This window comes from Brachionichthys hirsutus, chromosome 14 (assembly GCF_040956055.1).
Source record: "Brachionichthys hirsutus isolate HB-005 chromosome 14, CSIRO-AGI_Bhir_v1, whole genome shotgun sequence".
Classification (NCBI taxonomy): Eukaryota; Metazoa; Chordata; class Actinopteri; order Lophiiformes; family Brachionichthyidae; genus Brachionichthys; species Brachionichthys hirsutus.
Window position 1 is genome coordinate 5504138 of NC_090910.1, and position 25520 is coordinate 5529657.

Genomic DNA, 25520 nt, shown 5'->3' on the forward strand with positions numbered 1-25520 from the left:
AGAGCTTTAAGGAAGGGATGCCACCACAAAACCTGCCGCGGCTCGCTATTGTTCCTTTGACTCGATGACGAGGCCAGGACCGGCGCTTGTGCGACCTAGTCACCATGGAACTGTAATTATTCCAGAAGATTCAGAGCTCCTCGTCCGGTCCGTGCCAGGTGGAAGCCGCCCTCTGGTTTAGGAGCACGCTTTCCCTTCATTTTTGCTTTGGAGCATCTGCGTGAACTCTCTCCTGACCTTTTAATGCTCTTTAATAAAAAAAAAAAAAGTCTCATAGGAAAACTAAAGAGAACTAAAACCGAGATGTATTGTGCCGTTTGAGTGACTAGAAGAGGTAGGTAGAGACGCACAAAGACCTCATTAGGCCGAGGAGGTGTCCTGTCTAGACAGTGTGATGACAGGACACAGAACCTCTGTTTAATGTTTCCTCCCTCCTCTGCTTCCAGTTCACCCGGCAGACACACACATCACCTGCTCTGCCTCTGGACACACACACACTACACACACACAGGATTGCTTAATGTCAAGTGAAATTGTTATGGACATATAAAATAATTTAAGTGTGTTACAGCCCGGAGTGTGCAGGTTTTTTATTTAATTTTATTTTTTTTAATCACTGAATAGTTTTATGATGAGAAAGCACCATAAAGGAGCTGCAAAGGTTTTTTTTTTTTCCCGCAGGCTTGCGTTTCTTTAAAATGACACGTCTAAGATTAATCACCTATGCAAGGTATAAACATGGATCCCATGAGCTGGCTCGCAGGATTATCGATAAAAGGACCCGTCTTCCGTCCTCGACACCAGAGCCAACGGAGAAGCCAGAGGAAACTCGCCATCCACTGAATTATTGCAGCAAAAGGAGTCTTTTTTTTATTTGATGTCGACACAGACTATGCTGAATCTGTATTATAAATCAGGACTAAATGGGACTTTTTGTCCAAGAACAACTCAAAACAGCTGAAGAATGACATCCTTGAGACGCCTGGCTGTCTGTCAGCCCTCGTTCTGTACCTGCAGAGTTTGTTCCCATTGGTTTCCCCTCAAATACACACATAGAAATAGAAATAATATCTCCAAAATGTTATGTCTTCCCATCATTTTTCATATTGGACTGACAGGACTTCTGGTTAGTAGACTGTGGTATGTCCTAATAAATGGAGGCCAGTAATCTTAATCATAAATCTACAAAAGCTGAAGCGAATGTGGAATAACCGGCACCAGCAAGATCCCTAAAATCACCGCAAAAGGGATTCCAAAAAGTCATAAAAAAATTTGACGAGACGTTTTTGTGGTATTTGAAAGAGATTTTAGTACTTAGTCTTCAAACTACTCGACAGGGAAGTGTGTGTCGGTGGTATGTGTAGCTTTGATGCTGCTGCTCACTCCTCACATCCCAGATAAGACCGGCTCTGGCAGCAGTAGCGGAGACACAGAGATACGGACACCTTTATGTCTTATCGGCAGGACCATCAGTCTGAAGGGGGGCCGTGAAGACATAACACAGGTTAGGGAGACAGAAGGGGGGGGGGGGGGGGCAGGAAATGAGTTGAGAGGCATGCATCCATGCCCGGTTAGTGATATATAAATACATCAGACAGGTTTCTACTCACTTTAAGTTACAGCCACATGAAAGGTGAACATTACAGTCAAATGTATTGATGAGAGGTTTGTGTGTGTGTGTGTGTGTGTGTGTGTGTGTGCGACGGCGCGTCATCACATGCTGTTTCCCTCTCCATCGTCAGGGGTCGTGCTTCAACTGGGCATCGTTTATTGAAGAGGAGAAGACGCGTCTAACGATGGACGCGTGAGGATGGATCACAGGTGAACAGAAGAATTCAGAGCGCAATGATCCAAACCTCATGAAACAACCAGAACTAATGATAGAAACAACAACTGCATGAACTCTGCTGCGGGAAACCCGCGCGCGCGCGCGCGCGCAGGTGAGGCCGTGACGCATTTCTAGTAATAATAATTGGAAACACGAAGAATTCAGAGCGCGGTTTATTTTGCGGAAAGACGAGCTCTGTTGTGCACTGAGCAAAAAAAATAATCTGGAAATCTGAAGAGCTCCACCTCTGGTTCAGTGCGCATCCGTGGAGTGGGCGGTTTCTGAGCACGCGCGCACACACGGAGACGCACACGCCAATACGCGCCCGCGCACGCATATTATGGACTGCAACCTGTGGATCGCCGTTGGACTCTCGCACGCAGCCTGCAGCGGTGCGTACTTGTCACCGGGGCTGCTTGAGCTGTTGAAGGGACGCGCGTCGTTGCGCAACGCCGGGAAAGCGCTTTCTTTTCCTTTTCTCGTGAAATGGCTTCTCTCACAGGACTTCTCTCTCTCCTTTCGCGGTGACGCTCGTATCAAACGGTGGCGCCGCTTGACTGTCTTTCAGAATATGGTTCCACATGGTGCGCTTTATCCCGAGGCAGCACAGCGCGCTACGCGGGATCCGGGAATGGACGCAGGTCCGACGCTGTTTTCCTGATTTCTCTTGGGGAAGTATTCCAAATGGCTTGACGCACGAGGAAACTCTCGTTGTTTGATCTGCGGCTGTGACAGATAACAGCGCGCTCGGGACGGGACTTGTTAACTTTACGCACGATTAGAGTTTGGAATAGGCGACTGGAAGCTCCAAGCCACACGCACGCTTGGGACTCCGGAGGGCACAGCGGGGCAACACCATGACCAGCCGCTGGCTCGCCTTGGTCGGGTTGTGGTGGAGCGCGTATTACTCCGTGCTCCTGGTCGCCGGGAGTAACTATTCACTGGATGGGAACGACGACGTCCACCCGAGCTTCATCCACCGGCGGCTGCGGACGCACGAGAGGAGGGAGATGCAAAAGGAGATCCTCTCCATCCTCGGGCTGCCGCACAGACCGAGGCCGCATCTGTCCCGCGGAAAGTACAACTCCGCTCCGCTCTTCATGCTGGACTTGTACAACACCATGTCGGGCGAGGAGAAGAGCCCGGCGGGGGGCGCGCAGGACGGACTCCAGACCCCGCGGACGACGCAGAGTCCTCATCTGGCAACGCACCAAGAAGCCGCCTTCCTGAATGACGCAGACATGGTGATGAGCTTCTTAAATCTCGGTAAGTTACCAGAATAACTGCGCTTTCGTGACGTGATCAGGAGAAACCCGCAGGTGAGCCTGATTCTAAAGGGTGAACAGGTGCGAGAACCGGCGAGGTGGCGGATGGCGACGAGGGAACTCATTTAAACTTCAACGAGGCATTTTGCGCAGGTTTAAAATACTCTCTCTGGTCTGCGCGTTACAAACACTGACCGAGTACAAATCTGGAGTACTTTCTTGCTGCTCGTCCTCCCCGGTTAAATCGACCCTCCTTCCTTCCCTCCACTCGCAGGACCGGAATTCTGCGGCCGCTCAGGCTCGCTGTTCAATCTGCGCCATGATTTATGTTCCCGCAGGAAAAATAGAGCCAGTATTCTCAGCAAACCATCCATCCACCACCACCACCACCGCCGGTGTTTATAAATACAGGGGTTATTCCCGTCGTTGACCTCCAGCGCAGCACGTTGCGCGTTCTGTGCGTAAATTGCGCCGGATTGTTAGAACTAGTCACTCGAGCAAATTAGTTAGTGACGACAAAAAAAAGGAGACTCTTGAACCCGGCGTTTGCTGGAAGACTCCAGAGTCTGAAGATGAACGGAGGAGCTGCCGGAGTCAGACGTTAGGCTTTAAAGGATTGCCATCTTCTTTTGGATCTGAACTTCATTGTAGTGATGCCGCCATGGCAACAGTGGAATTCTCCTCAAACACAAAGTCCATCAAATGCTTGTTGTATTTTTAGTCCTCACCTGTTAATCCACGTAAAGTGGAAACGTAGGATTGGTCTGTGAGGAAGCAAATGTTTCTCCACTTATTGGCCCTGTGTGTGTGTGTGTGTGTGGGGGGGGGGGGGGGGGTACTGGTGTTGCAACACGGAGGCCGTCTCGTTGGTATCAAATATCGTTGGCTGGTGTCGGGGTGCGATGGAGGTGATGTGGAGTTCGTGCGTCTGCGGCTTCGCTATTCTTGCGTCGTTTGACTTTGGCTTTGTGCTGCTGTTGCACATCTGGCTCTCCGCTTGATTAATCGCGTCCCGTGCATCTTTTGACGATTCCCTCGGATTTCTGCGGCGACCGGGGGGATTCGGTTGCCGTCTCCTCCAGCCGTATACACGGAGGCCTAACTGCTCCGGAGGAGGGGACGGCTTCCTCCCCGAATGCGATTGTAATTAATGCCGGACGGGCCAAGGATTTCCATCTGCTTTGCGAATAAGGCCTCGCACGACTACTGTGTGTCGTCGCCCTCCGATTGGTTTTTAATGCGTCGCTCGTTCATTTGGAGCAGCGCATGTGGAGCAGCTTTGAAAGAGAAAGAGAGGCTGAAACTCTTCTGGGTGGTCCTCCCTTGTTTTTTCGAAATCGGCCTAAAAAGGTGGCTTTCACATGTGGCCAAAGCGAGATTACAAATTGGAATCAAGATTAATGGGGGGGGGGGGGGGGGGGGGAGAATAAGGGATGCGGCGCCAGACAATTATGTTTGAAAGTGTTTGAAAAATGTGGCGCAGGATGAACGGACCGAGCCCGAGTCAGACGTGCAGCGAGAGGAGCCTGTTTGTGAAACCGAATCAGATCAGGATAATGACAGAGGCTCTGTTCCTGCTCACAATCTGGTTTCAAACCAGATTCACCTTCGCACATTAGTGAATCCTATCTTCGTCATAGCAAATGAAACGGAGGCGGTGATTTAAGATGGGGCCTGAACTGATGTCTTTCACAGCCAGCTGCAGTCGCACAGATAGAGAGCTCTCGTTCGGAGGCTCCTCTCTCGGGGTGCGGGTAGATTTAAGAGCTCCTTCATTACTTCCAGGCTCAAGTGCAATCTCCGTGAACTACATGCCCCCCCTTCCTTCCCACTTCTGCATGATTCATATAGACGTTTCATTCAGTCATCCATTCTCCTCGTTCGGAATGACCCATTCAAAAAATAAATAAAAAGAATAACCCACACATCTGAGCAAGAGGTGGAAAACTTCAAATTGGGGTACCAGAAGTATATTTTCCAGCTTCCTTTTCATCTTCATTCCTAGAATAGCACGTTCTTCACTGTTTGCCTTGTGGACATCCTGCTTTCCACTGAGGTCGAGTGGAGTGGAGTGAGTGGAGTGAGTGGAGTGAGTGGAGTGAGTGGAGTGAGTGGAGTGAGTGGAGTGAGTGGAGTGAGTGGAGTGAGTGGAGTGAGTGGAGTGAGTGGAGTGAGTGGAGTGAGTGGAGTGAGTGGCGCTGCATGCTGAATGACTCATGCTGCAGCTCTGGACATGTCCCAGTAGCCAGCGGCGCCCTGGGGGAATGGTCACTGTTAAAGGTCCTCTGAGTTCCAGGCCTGTGATGGCTTCAGGTGGTCGGGGTCCAGACTTTGTCTGTCCTTCTGCTCACACGCGGGGGGGGGGGGGGGAATGACGGCTTTAATTATTTATGCATTAAGCCAACAAAACTACTGAATGTGAAATTCGTTCGCCTTCATCTTCAGCCGCTTATCCGAAATACGCGTCGGGGGGGGGGGGTGTTACGCTGGAAACTATTGCAGCTGAGACTACGGGCGAGAGGCGGGGTGCACCCTGGACAAGTCGCCAGTTTACAGCCAGCTGTGCTCAAATTTACACCTAAGGACAATTGTTTTGTTTTTGGCGCAGACGCGGGAAGAACATACAAACTCGGCACAGAAAGGAATCGAACCTAAGACATTCTTGACGCAAGGCAACAGCGCTACCCACTGCGCCTCCGCGTTTCCCCCGAATATGAAATTGTTTAAACTTTTTTAATAAAGGAGGAATCTCATAATCTCGTATTAAGTAGACAAAGAAATGCACTTTGTAGAATTTGATTTCGCAGAAAATCCTGACGTGAGCAGAGCACGCGTGTCCGTGGCGGGATCTGTAAACCCGAGGTGAAAACGAAGCGGCCTGAAGGCTTCCTGAAGGATGAAGTGATTGCTTCTTCGTTGATTCTCGCTCGATCAATCCTTTGATGGTTCTGATCGCACTTTCTCGCTTCCCTCCTTATCAGCTCTGAGACAATAGAACTATCGTTCTATCCCAGACAGTCCTGCAGGTGAAATACCGGGAGAATGAGAATCTTGTTTTGAGCAGCTGATCGTAAAACTATATGAAAACAAATATACGGCATCATGGATCAATAAGCAACAAGCGATTAATGACAACCATTTTAATTGAGCAGACTTATTGTTTACTGGATTTTAAGGCATTTTCGGGAAGTAAGAGGGAGCAGCCTGGAAAAACCCGGGCTCTTTATGAGCCGTAGAATACAGTTGCATCTTTTTCACGTTTATGTTTTCTGAGAACTCCTGCTGGGACACGTTTAGTGGAAAAAGGACAGCCTTCTCTTTTGAGATGCTGGCCGTCGGCCACTAACCTCCTGTAACATGTGGTGGAATGAGTGGGGGGGGGGGGGGGCGGGGGCGGGACTGACCACGGTTGGTAAGGTGCATCCCGTTGGAAAGCAAATTCAAGGTCGACGCGTAATTAATGAGTGCTGACGCGTTGTTAAACAAATATCTGCGGCCGCCGTGAGAGCTATTCTCGCCGGCAGGGGAGGCGTCGCTATTCCTATCGGGTCTGGTTTCGGTGGTCGAGCTGGATCCTCGTGGTTACGGCGAGTCGAGGATGCACAGAAATGGCTTTTGGTTTGACGGGTCACCGAGCAGGAGCTCCAAATGTTGTTCTGTGTCATCTGCATTTAACTGTGATGAGTTTACTTCGTTTTTATGCCCCCTCCGTTCCAGCCAGACGGGCAGGTGTGTGTGTGGGGGGGGGGGGGGCATTTCTAAGCTTGGCTTGGCTTGGCTCGGAACACAAATCAAAGCTCCCCTTGTTTTCTCTCCCATCCGTTGCTGTCCCAGAAGAGAAGGTCGTATTATGATTCAGGGAAAATCCACCCACGCATAGTCGTCTGTCACTTTCAAAAGCGGTGATCAATAAGTTCTCTCCATGGGAAATGTATCCTGAAGCAGATTAGATGTATTTGATTGATTTTGTTCCGCACTTGGCCACACAGGCCGTACGCAACGGTGCGGGGTTTGTGCGACGACACGCTAACACTGCAAGTCATCAGAAATATCTTTTAGATAAGATCTCAATTGATGAATTTTTCAGGGAATGTTGGGAATCTCACCAGCAACAGTTCAATTTTGGTGATGATCGACAAGAGATCCTGGATTCTGGATTGTTTTGAAATTTTCGGCGACATTTTCGGAGCTTCAAAATGTGTTCAATAGCTTGGTCGATTATTGACTGGTGTTTATGGCATTTGAGACAGTCATTGGGGGGGGGGGCTCTGTCTCACCACCGGAGGTCTGCGCTCTCCGAGTGCTTTTCCAGTTGTCCTATGATTTTCTGCTTTCCTGCCTGCATTGTCGCCTCCCTTGTCTTGTTCTCTCCATCTCAACTCACCCTGGCTCCAGCCGAGCCGTCACTCGACCTCGTACCCAAGTCAACAGCTGAGATTTCTGCCGGCCTCCCCAAAACCTCCCGCACATGAAAGGCAAACAAGCCTTAAGAAGTGGGTTTTCAAGAGATTAGCCGGTTCCTAACAGACCTGGGCTTATTCTAAACCCAAGTCCCCGTATTAAACTGATGTTTTCCTTGTCTTGCGATGCCTGGCAGCGTTTCTCGGTGCCTAAGCCCGGGTAAGCCATTTCCTTTGCAGTGAAACATGTCCCAAAAGCCCCAGCACGATCAAATAATTAGTTGGCTTCAATCAAAGAGTCAATTGTGCGATGCATAAGGGAGCTTTGGACATTTTTTTTCTCTCTAAACCGTCTTGAAGCACTTCCTGCAGAGTCTCTGAGTCCTGACCGGAACGGCCACCCGTCACTTCCCCTCAGCGTTGACCGTATTGTAAACGGTATTCGATGCACGTCAGGAGAGGAATTCAAGATATGCTGCGGCAGAATAAAGGTTATTTTCTGAGATATAAACTTGGCGGATGAAACCTTCCTGCGGCGGCGAGAAAAATCCAATTAACAAACTCTGGACCTCCATTTGTTTACAGTATCCAAAAACACAAATAATCCTGTTTATTGAGGTTTCGGTGCTTCCTTTCATGGGCTTCGTCCTCATGAAACCAACCGGGTTGATGGGGGGGGGGGGGGGGTTAACCACGTTATGTCTTTTCCAGAGCAGCTTTATGCCTGTCATAAAGGCCGAGGTGTCACAGGACGGCTCTATAGTCCGCTGAGGGTTCGCTTCGGCCCGTGCGTGTCTTACGAGTCTTCTCCTGACGCCATCGGCCTCAGCCGGTGGAAGACGTGACGCGGTTGTCCGTTAGCCGCTGGTGCTAGCGTGGAGGCGTGCGCACATCCAGCTCAGCAGCAGATGACCGTTTGTAAGAGAGCATTCCATTTACACTTGAAGTCATCTCTGTCACACACCCTGCACTTAACACCCCCCCCCCCCCCCCACACGCCCACCCACCCTGATGATATCACTCCCTCTCACGCCATAACTCTCCGACTTGACGAGACGGCTGCAGAGCTCGAGACGAGGCCCAGAGATTAGAGCGCGTTTCTTCCTTGTCCCCCCCCCCCCCCTTCTGTCTCATTTTCATCTCCTGTCTTCGTTGGACATTCCAGTTTGGAGAGATAGCGGTGCGAGACGGAGGAGTGTGACGAGATAAGGAGGTGAAGTGAGGCACGCTTGCGGCTGGTAACGATCTATGGAACACAGCTGATAACCCTGGTGGAACATCTGATTCCAGCCCATTTATCACCTCCGGGTGCCGGCATGGAGGAATTTTCTCTGTTTGCTCTGCTGTGCTTCCCCGTCCTCTCGCACATCTGTTGTTTTCCTCATAGCTCTTCTTCTTCTTGTTTTGTTTCTCAGATAATTTTGGAACAAACATCATAATGTTGACGGCAGCAGCTAATCAGAAACGGCTTGATGTGATGGATTCTTGCAGGAGCTCATGTCACTCACAAGATGTGAAACATCAGGCTCGACCCCATAAAACATGGATCAACGTATTGGTTTTAATCTGCAGTCTGGGTTTCCAAAATGATCTTTTTCCCAAGCTCGGAAGGAAAAGATTCTTGCTTTGAAATACAAAATGTAAATATATTTTGGGAAAACTATGTAGAACGTGCATAAATATTCATGCACAGTAACTTGTCCCAGAGTTACTTTCATTTGTATTCAGAAAACTTCATGCAAACCTGCGGTTGCTTCGTGCACGTTGTCTGCTTGTTGCAATCCTTCGGTTGTTCTGAGTGTGTGTGTGTGTGTGTGTGTGTGTGTTTGTCTTTAACACAAGGAGGGAGTGTGTAGTTTTACTTGTGTTCTGCTAAAAGCACCGTAAAGCTGTCAGCCTTTGTCTTGTGTGTTTGACTGTCTGAGGAGGCCATGCAAAGGAGATCATTAACCTGGATTTAGTGTGTGTGTGTGTGTGTGTGTGTGTGTGTGCGCGCGCGCAACATTCGTATATGTGAAAGAATGATGGGAATGTCTTTGTTTTGATCCAAGCAATTTTCCCTGATTTCTCACTGCAGCTAAAACCAAGGAAACCAATTCTGTTGAATGTTGAAAACATCCGCTGCCTGCACGAGGTTACGTTTGGGGTTTGGAGTGACTGCAAGAATAAAACGGGGGGTGGGGGGGGGGGGAGCTTATGAGAGGATGCTACAGGATGGGAATGCTGCAGGTTATGATTTCTGCATCAGAGTCAATTAAATAGTCTGTAGATGTTTCTTAAAATATTAGATCTAGAAACAAGAATGTTTTCTTTTGACAGTTATGTACTTTTTTATTGTAGTCATCTTAGATCCTGAGCGAGCTTATTTGAACATTTCTTCCAAAGTAAAATCATCTTGCTAGAAATATTTTACGTTGCATTAAAACTATCGTCTCCTCAGACTTGGCAATTGTTTCTTGCAGTTGAGCTTACCCTTCTTTGCAGACGTCTGAACGGACTCGTTCCTTCACTTTGGCGTTTGTCTGGTGACGCAATCAACGTCGCATTACACAGTACAGGCCTCAAGCTTTTTCTGTAAACACTGGTTGGTATGTCTGTGGAATTTGCAGTCCACCCTAGCTGTTAAAAAAGGTTATGAACCCGTGAGCTGTTGAACTCTGCATCAGCAGCCCCCCCCCCCCCCCCCTCCATTATCATAACGATCAGGTCATTTGCTCTGTCAGAGTTTCACTCCCTTGTAACGGTGACGATTGCGGTTGGCAGGAACGGAGTAAATGCCACAGCAGCCGTTCCTGCTGTCGCATTCTTCTGCGGCGCCACCAGGAGACCTGCAGGGATGTACTGCTGTTAAATAATATAAAAAAAAAAAAGGCAGAGGGGAAAGGGAGAAAGGAGGGGGACAAGAGAAAAGGGAGGCACACCCAGAGGATGCTGGAGGGCCGAGAGACGGCGACCCTGAAGGAGCAGAGGAAGGATGGTGTGTGTGTGTGTGTTCTGAATACACACATTAATCTGTACACGAATGTCATTGTGTTTCTATGAATGCGACTTGAAGTTCTTTTATAGATGGGACAAGCAGGGCCATCACGGAAATCCCTTTTTAGATACTCGTCTGTTGTTCTGTTGAACGGTTGTGGGTCAGACCAAAAAAAGTTTCAACTATTGACATTATTGATTCCCAATGGATAAATGTCTCTGGATTTATGTCAGCATTGTAATTGTGAGGACATTAGCATTTAGCTTGTCTCATAGTGTTGATGCCGTGAAGTTGGTTGTGTGTCATTTGCTGCTAGCTTTGTGACGTTGACGGTGATTCTCAAATAGATGAAATGCCGGTAGGGTGCTTGTGTCTCTGGGGAACATGCACAGTGAAATTACCATTTGCTTTTTCATTGTCTTTCCATAATAAAGTGCAATTACACATCCACTACAGTAGGTGGCAGTGGCGGTTTCACATCGACAAGTAGCGTGCCATTAACTCTACTGAGCATGCGCAGGACATGTACTGTAGCTCCTCTGCTCTGTTCAGCAATCAGAACAATTTGTTTTATTTTGTAGGTTAACATATTATACATGTGTGCTCCTGAGGTAATTGTTCTGATCAATTATCGGTTATTAATTTTATTTGAGTCTATTTTTCAGTATTAAATGACTCAATTGGCTGGTTGAAAAATGTTTATAATTTACATAAGGATTTAATTTTTCTTGAATTGAAGTCAAATTGATTCACTTTAAATCTTGTTGTTTTGGGGTTCAGACTAAAAACAAGGTTAAAGTGATTTGTTTTTGTAAATTGTTCCATATTCTTTTACTTACTTACTTAGTTTTCCCTAATGTTATTAAGGATACAATGTTATCAGAGGTGTACTTTTAACAATTTTATAGACAAATCCTACACTGTTTACATTCGGGGCGTGGGCTGCCAAAGGTTTTCTTCTCTCTAGGTGGTCTTAACAGAAAAGAATTGAAGCACTACTTTAAGGTTAATATTAGAGACGGAATGTTGCGTTTAAAATCTAACCCGTGCATTCTGCTACATATCTTAATCTTATGTTGGACTTGAGTAATTTAATTTAGATGCTGGGCTACGTCCCATTTAGCTTCTCACGCATATCTGTGTTGGTGATGGCTGTAGAAAGAAATGTTTCTTTTTTTTTTTTAAATGTGGGTCAGTCCATCCATCCGTCTGTCCCATTATTTTGAAGGCGATATCTCATGGAAGGAATTTCATTACCTCTGGCACAAACGTCCACTTGGACTCTGAACTTATTAGAATTTGTTGGTCAAAGCTCAGGGTCATCGTGACCTCATAAAACCCTTTCTTGGCCATTGTTCAACACCATACCTCAGGAAAGGAAAGGGAGGTTTGTGGCTGTATTTCACTGCTGGTCTGATAATTAATTTCTGGTGGTAATGTTGTGTGCCCACCTTTTTAAAAAAGGTGAGGAACATCCATGTTTTAGACATTGTAGGCTTTTTTCTTCTTTCTTCAGGAAGAACAGCATCCCTATTTGCTCCTGCTAATTCCTTATTTTCCCAACAGTTATTTATCAAATGAATTAATTCTGTCTTTAAGACATGGTAATATTTTGGACATGCAGGGATGAAACACTGCAATTTGCACGGAGGCATGCAATTCCAATTTCTGCATTTGGTCATAGTCATTACCTCCATTTCCCAAAATGCCTTGCAGCAACATTCCGCTCAGGTGTTACTGTATCACAGAGTGAGATGTTGGGATGCTTGGTAGAAGAGAGCAGAAACAATCTAATGTGAGATTCCTTGCAGCTGCGCTCAATTGTGATCCAATATTTATTTAAAAGCTATACCAAACTCAAACTCTCCTGTGCTGGAAACACATTTGCATTGACCATTTACTCCACTAAATGCACCACAGTAAACAGAACAGACTCAGAAACCATCATAGATTACAGCAGCTCTTTATTTTATAGTGATAAGTGTAGTGGAGGCTTATGCAAAGGTCAAAGTCAAAGTCACCCTCTCGTGCACAAAGAGATATATACGCTTGGTTTGTGTGTCCACACTGATAACTGAAGTGTGTTTGTTCGATAGTAACAACTCCCACATAGAAACAGGAGTCTTCTACCAAATCCTTGCGTCACATAGAAATCTATATCCCTCTGGTCACATGTTCCCAGGGTGGTTGTCTCTCCAAAGAGGACATGCCTGAAACAACAACCGCGGGCCCACGGTGAGAAGAAATACCCCATGTGAGCGCAGATGCTCCTTACCCTCCCGACCAAGAAGCCTCACTTTCAACTGTGCTGTCGCTGACAAATTTATGAGCCCTAGGCTGACCTGCAGGCTGACTTTCTAAACACGATACTGACAGGAAAACAGTCGGAGATGGGAGGGATGGAGGGAGGGAGGAAGGGACGACGAAAGATGAGAAAATGAACACAGGGGGTGGAAAGACCATTGAGAGATCTGTGTTGTTGTTTTATTAGGGAATACGTCCACGGTTGAGCAGAAAATGTACTTTATTAATACTTTTCTTGCAAAACATCTATCCATCCATTTTCTTCTAACGCCGCTTTTCTGCTTTGTGGGTCACGGGTGTTGCTGGAGCTTAAGACAGCTTGTTATAGGCGAGAACGATAATCGGGCGACAGGTTAGGGGCTTGACTTCCATCCAATAAGGCCGCCCAGAAGAAGAATGTATCCACACCCAGTGATGTGAGGCTCCAAAGCCTCTTATCAGTAAGGATGTACGGGGGGGAAACTCGGCCCAGTCCTTCCTCCAGAAAGGACGACTTCCAATCCTCTGGGCGTCTGTGGAGAAGTCGTCTCAATCCCAACACAAGAAGTTTCTGTTTTAATCATGGAGGTTTTAGCCTCTTCCTCATTCTGCACCCTAACCCTCACACACACACACACACACACACACACACACACAACGTACACACAGATGAGCTGCTGGGTAAGCCCAGCTGGTCTGACGGAAGTGTGAGGGAAACGTAGAGCTGATGAGCTCTAATATTTAAGGTAGAAATCCTTTTGAGTTATATAGACGTAACGGAAGTATCGATTTGTACCGGATCCAGAAAAACGACTCAATGTCAGGAATTCTTGTTAGAATGTATTTGCTTGAACTTTTGTTTTTTTGGTGCTTTTGTCAATTACAGATAAAGTACTTCCATGAAAGTGCTGGGAAGGGTGGGAGAAGTCATGGATAATAGATCCACCAGGAAACCACCATTATTTGAACTATTGTCGATATATATGTGATAGTAAATCTTTTTTAATGTCGATCAAACTATTCATGTTACTACTGTGATTTTAGCTTTAGGTTTTCGTGGTCAACGTGTTGCATTTTGACGGGCAAGCTACCACAGCGCTGCTGCTTTTGGGTGTAATGACAGAACGGGAACCCGAGCTGCCTTGGAAGAGGTTTGAGTGCTTTCTTTGGGTTTTAATAACATCTCCCCTTCATGATTTTTGCTGTGGTCTTTTTTTTATAATATTGTGTTGTACTTATAAACTCTTATTTTGTAGTGGTTAATTCTTCCAATCTGGAATAATAATCCATTCACTGGATTTTCTGAGGTGATTTTTAATTTTTTGAGATGAGGAAAGAAATGGAAATGGTCAGATGATCGAAACGGTTTCAGATAAACTTCCACAACTGACAAACGCCTTGAAAACAAAGCGTAGCCAAATCGTTAAATAATGGCTGCACTATCACAACGCGGCCCATTTAAAGACGTCCTCGCTTCTACTGTGACACTTTACTGGGCAATCGTCAACACTGATTCTGTAGCATCTGGCTGAACCTTTGGTCGTTAACTTCTCATCGAGATTAGAGTTGTGTTGTAATAAACTGGGATTATCTTCTCACATGATCTTCAGTCTCAGTTTATGACATAATTATCTTAAAATGAGACGCAAAGGGGGAGTGCAGCTCTCATTGACTATAAAGACGCACAAAATGTTCAAAGCAGCAATGATTGGTGTTATTTCTACATACTTTTTTTTTTGGTGCACGTTTAGGGAACATTTCCCACTGGAGACCTTCAGATGGGAATACTTTTATTTTGTAAAGCATTTTGGGTGCTCTTCTTTGGGTTTGAGGATACATTCTCCGCTTTCATCTCACTTGTGTTGACGTCTTTGACAGATCTATTATTAGAAACACTGATTGTTTTCCTCGAGGTCCACCTGCTTTTTGAGTATTGAGGTGCCTGGTTGCCGTCGCTGTTTTTGGCGCCGTGCCGGCGTGTAAAACAAGCAGTAGGCCTTTACATAGAAGTCAGCCCAGGGGGAGGAGGGGGGGGGGGGGCTGAAGCCTGCCCAGTGGATCATATGCTCCGTCTCTCAGCTGCTGAAATGCGCTGTGGTCGCAGCTCGACTGTGTCGGAGAGCGGCGAGTGGAGGACGGGGAGATGTGGAGGAAGAGGGAGGGGAAACGGAGCGCCAAACGGCGTCACGGAGCGATCCTGCCTTCTACCTCGAGGAATGCACAGTCACCAATATCTTGACTTCTCCTTTGGAAACAGCTGTGTTTCCCTTTTTCAAAGATATTTTTTCCTTATTTATCAGATCCCTCAGGAGAGATCCATCTCCTGGACCTGACACTGGCTTCCTCCTCTACATCTGGGACCAGAATGCCCCCCCCCCCCCCCCCCCGTGTACACACACACACACACACACCTGCTGCATTAAAGCAGACATGCACCACAGATCACTATAGCAGGCGTCTGTGCTGCTGCACGTTGAGGCATGTGGATGAATATAAGTCACACAGAGATGCACACCTTCAGACAAATGAAGGCAATAAAGGAATGATGTAAGAGACTCGCGTACCTTACCTCCTATAAATGTGAAAAAGATGCTGCTCTTTCGTTCTTCATGATCAGTCTTCAGGGTTTTTTTTCTTTTACAAAGCTCGACAGGCAGGTCAAAGGGCATTCTTTACATCTTTCACCCTTGTACTGACGCAGCATAAATACATTTAAGGTCATACCCACAAATGTTGTTTTGCTCATCATGGGAGTGCAGCCCCTCTTTACAGAATATTCACTTAAGGCTGAATAGAGCCGAACCCCCAAAGCTGCAGAGGGATTTCTGAATTCTGGTCATGGCCTGAGAGGAAAGCAATAAGTTGCCGTTCTCTGTCACATAAATCGGAGACGAAATGGAGCGGAACATCAAGGACGGAGAACCTTGACGGAATGAGATCAGAGATTCCTCATTTCAAATAATCAGACCTCCGGTCTGTCAAGGCCACTGATTTAGCCAATAAATTCTGACTCTAATGACATCTTAGAGGATTATTATCGTCCACCTGTTATACTACATGTGGAGATTTCATTTTGTCAAGGCAACAGCAAAAAAATATATAATCTTTTTTCTTTCCAAATATCATGGATATATTTGCAGCAGCATCTGTTCTCCAGCAGAGAACCATAGATTTTGACAAACCCTCCTCTGCTGGCTACCCAAATGTTGATGCACGGTATCCCATGGTAACCAGAGGATGGCCAATACCCAAAAATCTGACCGACTCTAAACAAAGCATCTTTGAGCACGCTGTGTATTTTAAGAGTAATGATTCTGGTTTAGTATTGTTGTTCTTACTCGCCTACATTAACGGCGAAGTGTTTGGTGTTGCTGGGTTTGTTTACGGCCGCGGTGCTCGGTTGCGTTTATTTTCTTGTCCATGTTTTGTGCCAAATCGGCCTCCAAAGAGAACAAGATGTCGAGGAAGGTCGAGGAGGACGGCAGCAGAAGTCTTGCGTTTTCAGACGGCATGAGTCCGAACTTGAAGTCTCGCTGAGCCTGGATGTTTTTCTTGTTAACTGAGGAAATGCAAAGAATAGAAACAACTCATCACGTGTGCAGATATCTCGTAAATCGAGTGCGTAGCGCTGCCGATTTGTGCAGAGGTCCTTCCACTTAGAAATGGTCTAGGCCGGGCCTGGTGTGTGAAGACCTCTGCTCTGAGTTGAAGTGAGATACAAGCCACCGTTCGTCGGACAAGCGCCTGTTGTGACAGCTGCTCTGCTGTAGTTCCATTTTCATCAGCAATCCCATAAAGTGGGAAGAACTATTTACTGGGTTGTTTCTCTTCCAGCTCATTTTTATTCCCTGATTTTTGTGGCATTTCCTTATGAATGGGGGGAAAAAGATTGTTGCTCTTTCATTCGCCGACAGCTCGTTGGCTCAAATCGATCTTCAACGAAACCAGCATTTGTTTTTACAGGGACTGTTGGGGGAAATTGCAAACTGGCCATTAATGTCAATGAGCTATTTTCTGTGGCCACTTTGACCTTTAAGTGATCAAACAGACACAACTACTGTATAGAGATTAGGTGCAAAGGTTGAATGGGTGCATGCACTTTACAAGACCTTGCACGAGCATTCATCTTGGAAAATCCTGCGAGGTCTCTCATCCTTATATCCAAACTTCAAATTAACAAAATATATCTGCAATTGCAGCGAGACCTTTTATCGTTTGCTGAAAAAAATGCAAAAACAACCAGAAAATATGCAGCCAAAGTATCAGTTTGCAAGAGTCCTGCGAGCAACGGTCTTCCGAGACTATCCCAAAACTGAACTCATGACAGAGATGTAATTTGAAATTGAATCTTCATTTAAAATCCCAAAGCCTAAATAACTTCCATTGCAGAAATTTAATGTCCTCATTTGCTGACATGTAATGGTTCATGACCTGAGACTTTGCGTAACCTGAACTGAAGTCTGGTCATTTGCTGCTTTTTGCATTTCCTTTGTTTCCCACAAACCGGAAAAGTTTTAAAATACAAGCTGACCGCAATTACAAAAATTGCATCAAATCACGTTTCTTAGTGGTTTTCCTCTTCGGTGCGTTTCGGGGACATTGATGTTTGTATAATCGTAGTCCATTTTGAAGTATTTTCCATCTGCTCTTTCGTTATGCGGTTCTTTCCTGATCCTCTCTAATGCTTCAATATCCTTTGGTACAACGTTTCATGTTCTTACAGCGGATCCAGACATTCGTATCCCTTTAGATGCATCTCGTGGCTTTAAATGCCATTGTTTGTCTAACATGCACAATTCACCGGGTTTGGCACTTATGTTATTATAGAAGAGATTATTTTTTTTAATCTGGTGTGTGTGTCATACTGAATATTTTTGCCAGTAATATAGATTCTTAGCGGGAACCTAAATGTTGTCTCATCAACTTCTAGCCATATTCTGCAGGTTAAAATTGCATCATGTTTCTGCTACCGTATGCGAAATGTTGGTATGCATACTGTATGTTATTTTATCTTATGTTAAAGATCCCATATTATACTCTTTTTCCACAAGTTAACGCAGTTCCCAGACACTTATGTGAAATATCTGTGACAGTCTTTGGTCAAAATAGCAAACAGATACTGCAGGACAGCGTCCCTCTTTTCTGTCTCAAAGAGCTCCGTGAGAAAAGCCTCTGAAACCGAAACTAAGCTGCGCGTGTGCATGCAATGAATGTGCACGTTCTAACAATGTCACGTAACATAATTCAGGATTTCTGTGAGACGCATTTCAGTAGGTGATTACAGAACTACGCAGGATCGACTGGATGGTTTATTTAACTGTTTTTGGGTTGATAATGACCCAAACCCACCATAATTATCGTGTAGAAACATGGGAAAAGTGAGTTTTTCATCATATGAGACCTTTAATGTGTAGTATAATAAAGTTCTGTGGTGAAAAAAAAAAAAAGTGAAATAAGAAAAGCAAATATTAACATTCCTTCATTTTTTAAATGGTCCTCGCAGTTAGAAGTTCCAACATCTTAATGTGAGTTAATAGCGCTTGGTGGAACAAAATCTCCCACTGACATACAGGTATGACGCATCAAGATGCACGGCGGCCAAATGGAGGCTCAACACAGAGCCGATGACGGCCACCAGTCAGCCGTCGGGCCATCGATGGAGAAGGCTGATACCGCACAGTCCAACAGTCATACCTCAGATATCTATCTGTTAGCAAAGGCCCAGCAGGGGAGCAATTACAGCCAATTATCCACACACACACACACACACACATGCATGTTGAACACTCACCCCAAAAAAATCTCAAAATGACAAAGACGGATGTGAATCCAGACAAATGTTATCATGTTTGGAATGCAGCACAGTGGTGATGGAGTACAAAAATCAGATCCTCTTCCTTTGTGGATTTGTGACTGTGTGTGTGTGTTTTGAAACTGTGTGTGCGTGCGTGTGTGTGTGTGTGTGTGTGTGTGTGAGACACATGTCATGATTAGTAAGAGACGGGCAAACCCAAGTGGTTTTCAGGAATTACACGGAGGATGATTGAGGTCGAAAAATGTGATTGTATGTTCCAGTCGGGGGCCTTTGCTCCTGGGGGGGGGGGGGGGGGGGGGGTCTGTTCAGTGAGATCGTTATATATCCTCTTGTATAACTTCTCAAGTAATACTTCATAGGATATAAAATGTTATGTAGATGTGGTATCAATCATTTTCAGGAGTGTAAAGTAAAATGAAACGGTTGAGCAGGTTAAGTGATTATTGGTTTGTCTGCAAACGCACCTTAAATATTCAGTGAAATCAAAATGCATTTCTTAAAATTCTATGCATGCTGAAGAGGATCATCTGTTCCTGGTAATCATCACAACATTCCCTGAAAATGTTATCAAGATCCTTCCAGAACTGAACGGACGGACGGACGGACAAACGGCGGCGATTTAATTTAGATGGTGAAACAAACAATCTCTAATACTGAGATTGTTTGTTTATCCATCTTCTTAACATTTATTTTTTTCTTGTTATATTAGCTGTGGAAATAAAAAGGCCAAATTAGAAACAAAATGTGAATTTCGGTGTTTTTCGCATTGAATCATTGATTTCCTCACAAGAAACACCTTATCCCAAATCCTTTTTATTTCAGTCTTGATATATTAATAATTTGACAACCGCATGGCCCGCTGAGCATTAAACACATTTTATCTCAGCTGTTCGTCCATCGATGATGGTAAAACTAATTGTTAATGTGCTTAAATCACTCTCCTGACACTGTAAAACACTAATGGATGCTGAAAATGAAGCTGGCTGCAGCTGCTCGGCGTTCGCTAATGAGGCTTGACCTCGGGATGCACTGATGCTGCTGCCTGGCTGCGAGCCGCTGACCTCTGGGATGTCCGTTTGCGTGGTGGCGTTAAAGTTGAACCCTAGCCTCTTTCTCTCTACTTGTAACTATTGCAAGTGTGTGTGTGTGTGTGTGTGTGTGTTTTCCTGTGGCGCTTATTATGTCGGCTTTGATGCCGGATCAGGGGAGAAGATCAGAGCACCGGACGTGTGTCTAAAGACTCATATACACTAGCTCCAAGTTAATGATGACTCCCAGCAGACTCCTGGCCCCTTCCATCTGTACCTCCACCCCAGGAGTTGCCCTGCCAACTGCCTGACTATAAAGAGCCAAAACACAGCGGGAGGAAACGGCTCCGGGTGGCGGCCACACATGGTGGCGACACCTTACGCACCTCACACCACCGTAGTGTGTGTGTCGCTGCCGAAGCCCAACAGCTGTCTCCACGTTTTATCTCTCCACGCAGTCTCCATGCCAAAGGCTTATGAGTTTCAATGATAATATCTGTCTCGAACCTTTTTCACAACGACTCGTGTTTACATCGCGAAGAATTCCATTTAATGAGACGTCTCGTTTTTTAAGGGAATATTGACGATGACGCCGTTCCGATAGCGTAAACTGCTGCGGAGGCCAAACTTCTCATTAGATGAGGTTTTAGAGGAATGAATGGAATGATCAATGGAGGACGCGGACATAGTTGACCTATCCCCAGAAACCATCAAACAACCGGGCAGATTATGGGCTGTCATTGCATAAATACAGATGGATTTATCTCGCGCCTCGGACATCCAGAACATTTCTCACTGGTTTAGCAATCTGCAAAGTCTTTAACTATGTCGACAGGTTCTTCGGTGTGGAAAAAAAAGTCCTCTCTTCACTTTTGCTTCAGTCTCACAGTGAAACTGCCACAAAGCCTGGCTATGAAGAAGATGCCGGAATGTTTGCTGTGCTGCAGAGAGAAGCTCTGCTCAGCTACACTAACGTCTTGTTCCCTCGCTAGTTCAACAGGGTCAAGCGGCTCTGACTCCAATCACGCCGTTTCTTCCAGGAGACACCGAGTGGAAACCTTGAGTCCGAACATCGGCTGCTACGAGGACAGTAACCCGGAACGTGAAGATGTCTTAAGCGCACCAGTCACACAAGCTAAATGTCAACACATGCTTTTTCCTCTTGGAGTGAAGAGGCTCGTGCGGAATAAACTGTGTGGTGCATTATGGGATACAGCTGTGAGGAAGGTCACTGAGGGATCACATCAATCCATGATGATGATTATACACATGCTTTCCAGGGGTTCTGCACCGAAACATAAATGAGCAGGTTCCTCTATATAAGGTTATGAAGGATATTGAAGTTTTCTCATCTTCATAAACCTGCAATTAACCTTCAAAGTGGAAGAGAGATTTAACAATTACATATTTACCTTCGGTCTCATGTCTGTTGTTCTCATTCTTTATGATCTCATCCTTTTAGGTAGAGGAAGAGCTCCTCGCCGTTACTATTGAGCCAATTTGAAGACATTTTCAGTATTTCTCATCATGGCTTTTAACGGCCGTGGGTTGCTCACACAAGTGTCATCCAAACGTCACGCCCCCATCCGGTCCTGCTGCATCAAATTAATCTGACCTTTCACATTGCTGCAAAAGAGAAACGCAAGGATTTTGTGAAAAAGTTTGATCCTGATTTTTTTACACACTACCAGTGTGTAAAAAACGCATCTCTCAATGTTTTTTCTTTATTTTCTACATTGCAGATTCTCACTGACGACATCAAAACTATGAAGCAACATGTGTAGAATTACGTAGAAAACCAAAAATTGTGAAAGAACTCTGTTATATATTTTACATTCCGCCTCACAACAAGAAGGTTCTAGATCGGATTCCTTTCTGTACAGTGTTTGTATGTTTTTCCCATATCTGAGGCAAAAATGTGTGCTCTTTGGTTCTACCTGCCGTGTCTTTGTGCAACAGATGGTTTCCTCATGCAGGGTTCCCACTTTGGTGTGTGTGTGTGTGTGTAGGTAGGTGTCTGGGGGAGCTTTGTTAACGAACTGCCAGGGCTTTATTCAAAATTGAAGGCACACTGAACCATGGCAACCACAGCATCCTGCAGTGACATGCCATCCCATCCGGTTTGTGTTCGGTCATCATTTATATTTGAACAAGACGATGACCCAAAACACGCCCCCAAGCTGTGTGAGTGCTATTTGACAAAGGATAGTGAAGGAGTCCAGTGTCAGATGACCTGGCCTCCTCAGCTAAACCCAATCAAAATGGTTTGGGATGAGATGGGCCGCAGAGAGAAGGCAAAACTCCAGCTCCTCTGGGAACTCCAAGACTGTCGGAAAACCATTCCAGATGACGACCTCATGTTGCTCATCAAGAGAAAACCGAGAGTGTGCAAAGCTTCCATCAAAGTAAAGGGTGGCTATTTTGAAGGAACACGTTTGGATTTCACGTCATTTTCTTTACTACATAATCCCATACGTGTTCATTCATAGTTTTGATGCCTTCCGTGAGAATCTGCAATGGAAGTAGTCCCGAACATAAAGAGGCATTAACTGAGAAGGTGTGTTTGAACTTTTGACTCGTAGTGTATACGGTATATTTATTTGTGTATCATGAACTATTCACTGTCATTTTCTTTTTCATGCAACATCTCAATGCATGAAACAAATTTGAAATTTGACTACAGCTGCATGTCTGCAGCTGTAGGAGTGTAGAGAGTAACCCCCCCCGCCCCCCCCACACACACCCTGTTTAAATTGGTTGCATGAACTTCATCTCTGTCATCAGACTGATATGTGGTAACACATACCGGCTCAAAGTCTTCTGCAGAAACTCTGCTCTCCAGATACTTGATATTCAATACGAGGAAGCAGCAGCCAGTTTGTAAAGCTGCTGCACCATAACTGTGTCGCGTGCATCCGCTGGCGTTCGTTTGTTTAAAGCGGATTGAAATCTTTACAACATTACCTGATTGAGAAGGCTGTAATGCTTTCTAAAGTAAATTTTACCCTCTGAGTGTTGATGGCTGGTTGCCGGTTGCTTTGCTCTGTGGTTGTGGGATGTGCAGGAGGGATGCAGGCGGCTGTTTGCCAGCTGTGTCTGAGGGAATAGTTGGATGGTGTGAGGACGGGGAGCCAACGCGCTGACCCCAGACCAGTCGGCCTGTCGACCACCCTGGGGGCCTCCCCTGCACAGACTGCTTTTTCTGCTCCTCTAAACTATTTTTGTAGTTTTATGCATTTGTCTATCTTCCTTCCTTCCTTCCTACTTGTACATTTCATCCCTACGCGCTGGTAAAATCTGCTAATTTCTTCCTCAAACTCCCTGTAAGCTTTAAAATGTTACCTGTAGTAATTCTTTATTTTTACTCCCATCACGCCATCTTGTTTTCCTGTTTGCATACTCATCCACTACCCCCCCCCTCCCCCCGTTGCTGGCTCAAAGCGCCACTCACTCGTCTTTCTTTCAGCACCTTTTCCTTTTTTCCTTCCTTTGCTCCAGTTTATAAAAAGCCGACCTGTGACACTGGACCTCCTGTCTGTGGGATTTCAGGTCACAGAGAAGTCCAACTCTAGAACAGAAGAGCAGGCGTTTTGTATTGGAGCTCATTTATGCATTCTTTTTAAGAGTCCTTTATCGTACGAGGACAGCAGCAACAGATGTGCAGGTGGAAACGAGAGAACAAATTCTACCAAAGCTTCCAAGTGAATCTGCAAATTGTCCATCCCACTCCCTTTCTGTTACTGTCTCCTTTCCCTCTTTTTTTTCTGCCTTTGGTTTCTCAATCTTCCGTTCTTTGTCTGGCCTTGTCATCTCATCCTCCCACAATCACCCGTGTTATTTTAAAGGATGATCTAATGACCTATAAATGATTCTTTTTTGTGGTGTTACTTTCCATTCAGGTAATTCAATTTGATATATTATGGTCAAACTATCTTGCCTATAAAAAATGCTTAATCCATTTCCCTCAAGCTAATCATTTCTCTCCCCCTTTTTTTGTTTGTCTGTTTAACTTGCATTATCCAAGTTTTCTTTGCCCTCTGGACTCAGTCATTGTCTCTTATTTCTTGACCTTGGCTGTCGATTTATGTTAAGTATAGAAGTCAACATTATTTATGCATGTATTTGCTCATGAACCACTGAGCAATGGTGGAAATGTGTAAATAAAATCAAAACCGTAAAATACACAGATTTGTATTTCTACATGTGATGCATTAAGACTGCTTTCTTGAACACTAATATCTTTCATCTTTAAAGAATTTCTCCCTTTTCCCCTTCTGTGTGTTCCATCTCAACGCTCGTGTCATGGAGGATGAGCACGGCGGTGTCTACATGTGCCTTGTGAAAGCCTGCCTTTTGATTTTGGATGCAAACCCTCAGTGGATTTCAATTGAATTTCAAGCTGAGAAGCAGCTGGAATGCTGCTCAGCTGCTAACGCGGCGGCTCTCAGGCATCTAACGGAAAGAGCTGAGGCGATGAAGCGTACGATCATGTGAGATGTCCCTTGGCATTTAAATAGTTTGTCTTTATCTGGATTCAGTTCAAAAGGATTTACGTACTTAAAAAAAAAAAAGTAAATCAATTTGAACTTGGAGGGAAGTCAGCAAATTTCAATAAAGGAAAATGGAATCAGTTCGTACAATTTTATTTCTTTCTAAAGATTTGACAAACCTTAACGTGCACAAGACGATGCTAATGAATTCACTCTGAAGCTTTAGTTGAGAGTCAAAGTCCCTCTGTGTTTATGCACAAGAAGAGCTCTGGTGACTACAAACCTGTCGGTAAGACTTTTCAGCCATCTCTTTTTATAAATGGTTAGATTGCTATGCACATGAATAATTCCATATAGACACGTTAAAAAGGTTAAAAAAATGGTATTTGGTTGCAGGGGGTCTTTACACGAAGAACATTAAAGCAGCTGTGATGAATAATTGCTTCTCTTCCTGACCTTCTCACAGCCTACAGACAGTTTATCAGTGAATGTTCTTGCCAAAATGTCTGTTGGTTCCTAAACGGTGGGGGAATATAAACTTTCCAGCTGTCTTTGGGCCCAGAGCTGTTGAAAGGAGTGTTGTGAAGTCATTTTGACGACCGTGACCTTTTGCTCAAATCCTCCACACACAGGCACACAAGCGGCGCTGATCTATCTACCTTTCTAGAAAAGAGCAGACCCATTATCACACACATCTACTGTGACATCTGTGTGTGTGGGCAGCTTTGGTGTGCAATGATGAAATGGTCAGAGTCGCGTCTGATCAAATTCAAAGTGACGCTGATGCGAATAACATCTCATTCTCTGGAGGTGGGTTCCCTTGGAAGGGATTTGCACCAAAGAGACCGAGTCACAGCACTGCGTTTCACAATTGGACTTATTTTCCTCAGAAATGTAACGAAGCTGGACGAGTGCACCTTCCTCATCCAGCGTTTCTGCCCGGTTATTTGGTTTCAGGATGTCTGTGATGTGAGAATTATGTGAATCGGGGTGGCTTTGACCTTCTTGGGTGTGGGTACGAGGTGGGGCTGCCACTTTTGGGAGTTTCTGATTGGTTCCAGTATTCTCACATCAACAGAGTTTTTTCTTTGGGGAACAAAATGTGTCATCGGCCCATCTTGGCTGGGTCCCCTCCTCATAAAATTGTCACATTTTAACAAGTTTGGCTCAGGTGGGGATTTCTAAAAGCGTCCAAAATAACTCTAAAACTAAAGTGAAATATTTAAGTGAATTCTGGCTTAAAAAAATCAAACTAAAGGAGAGAACTTTGCTTTTACTACCACATGTGTTTAATTGAACTATTTCTACTGGACGCGCTCATGTCCTGCTGTCTTTCATCAAGTCCAAATGCATTTTTACATTTCCCCACCATCAGTGTCCGTGGCTTGTCTTTTCCACGTTTTCAGTCTCCATCGTAAGCTACGTTATCCCACT

General features: G+C 45.3%; 1 protein-coding gene across 2 annotated transcripts in view; it reads left to right on the forward strand.

The window, feature by feature from the left end:
- The first annotated feature begins 2685 nt into the window (after nt 1-2685).
- Nucleotides 2686-25520, forward strand: part of bmp6 (bone morphogenetic protein 6) — a 35508-nt gene continuing 12673 nt past the window's right edge. For both annotated transcript variants that reach the window (XM_068747712.1, XM_068747711.1), the window contains exon 1: nt 2686-3094. In XM_068747712.1, coding sequence (XP_068603813.1) covers nt 2686-3094 — 409 coding nt within the window. The remainder of the gene's footprint in view (nt 3095-25520) is intronic.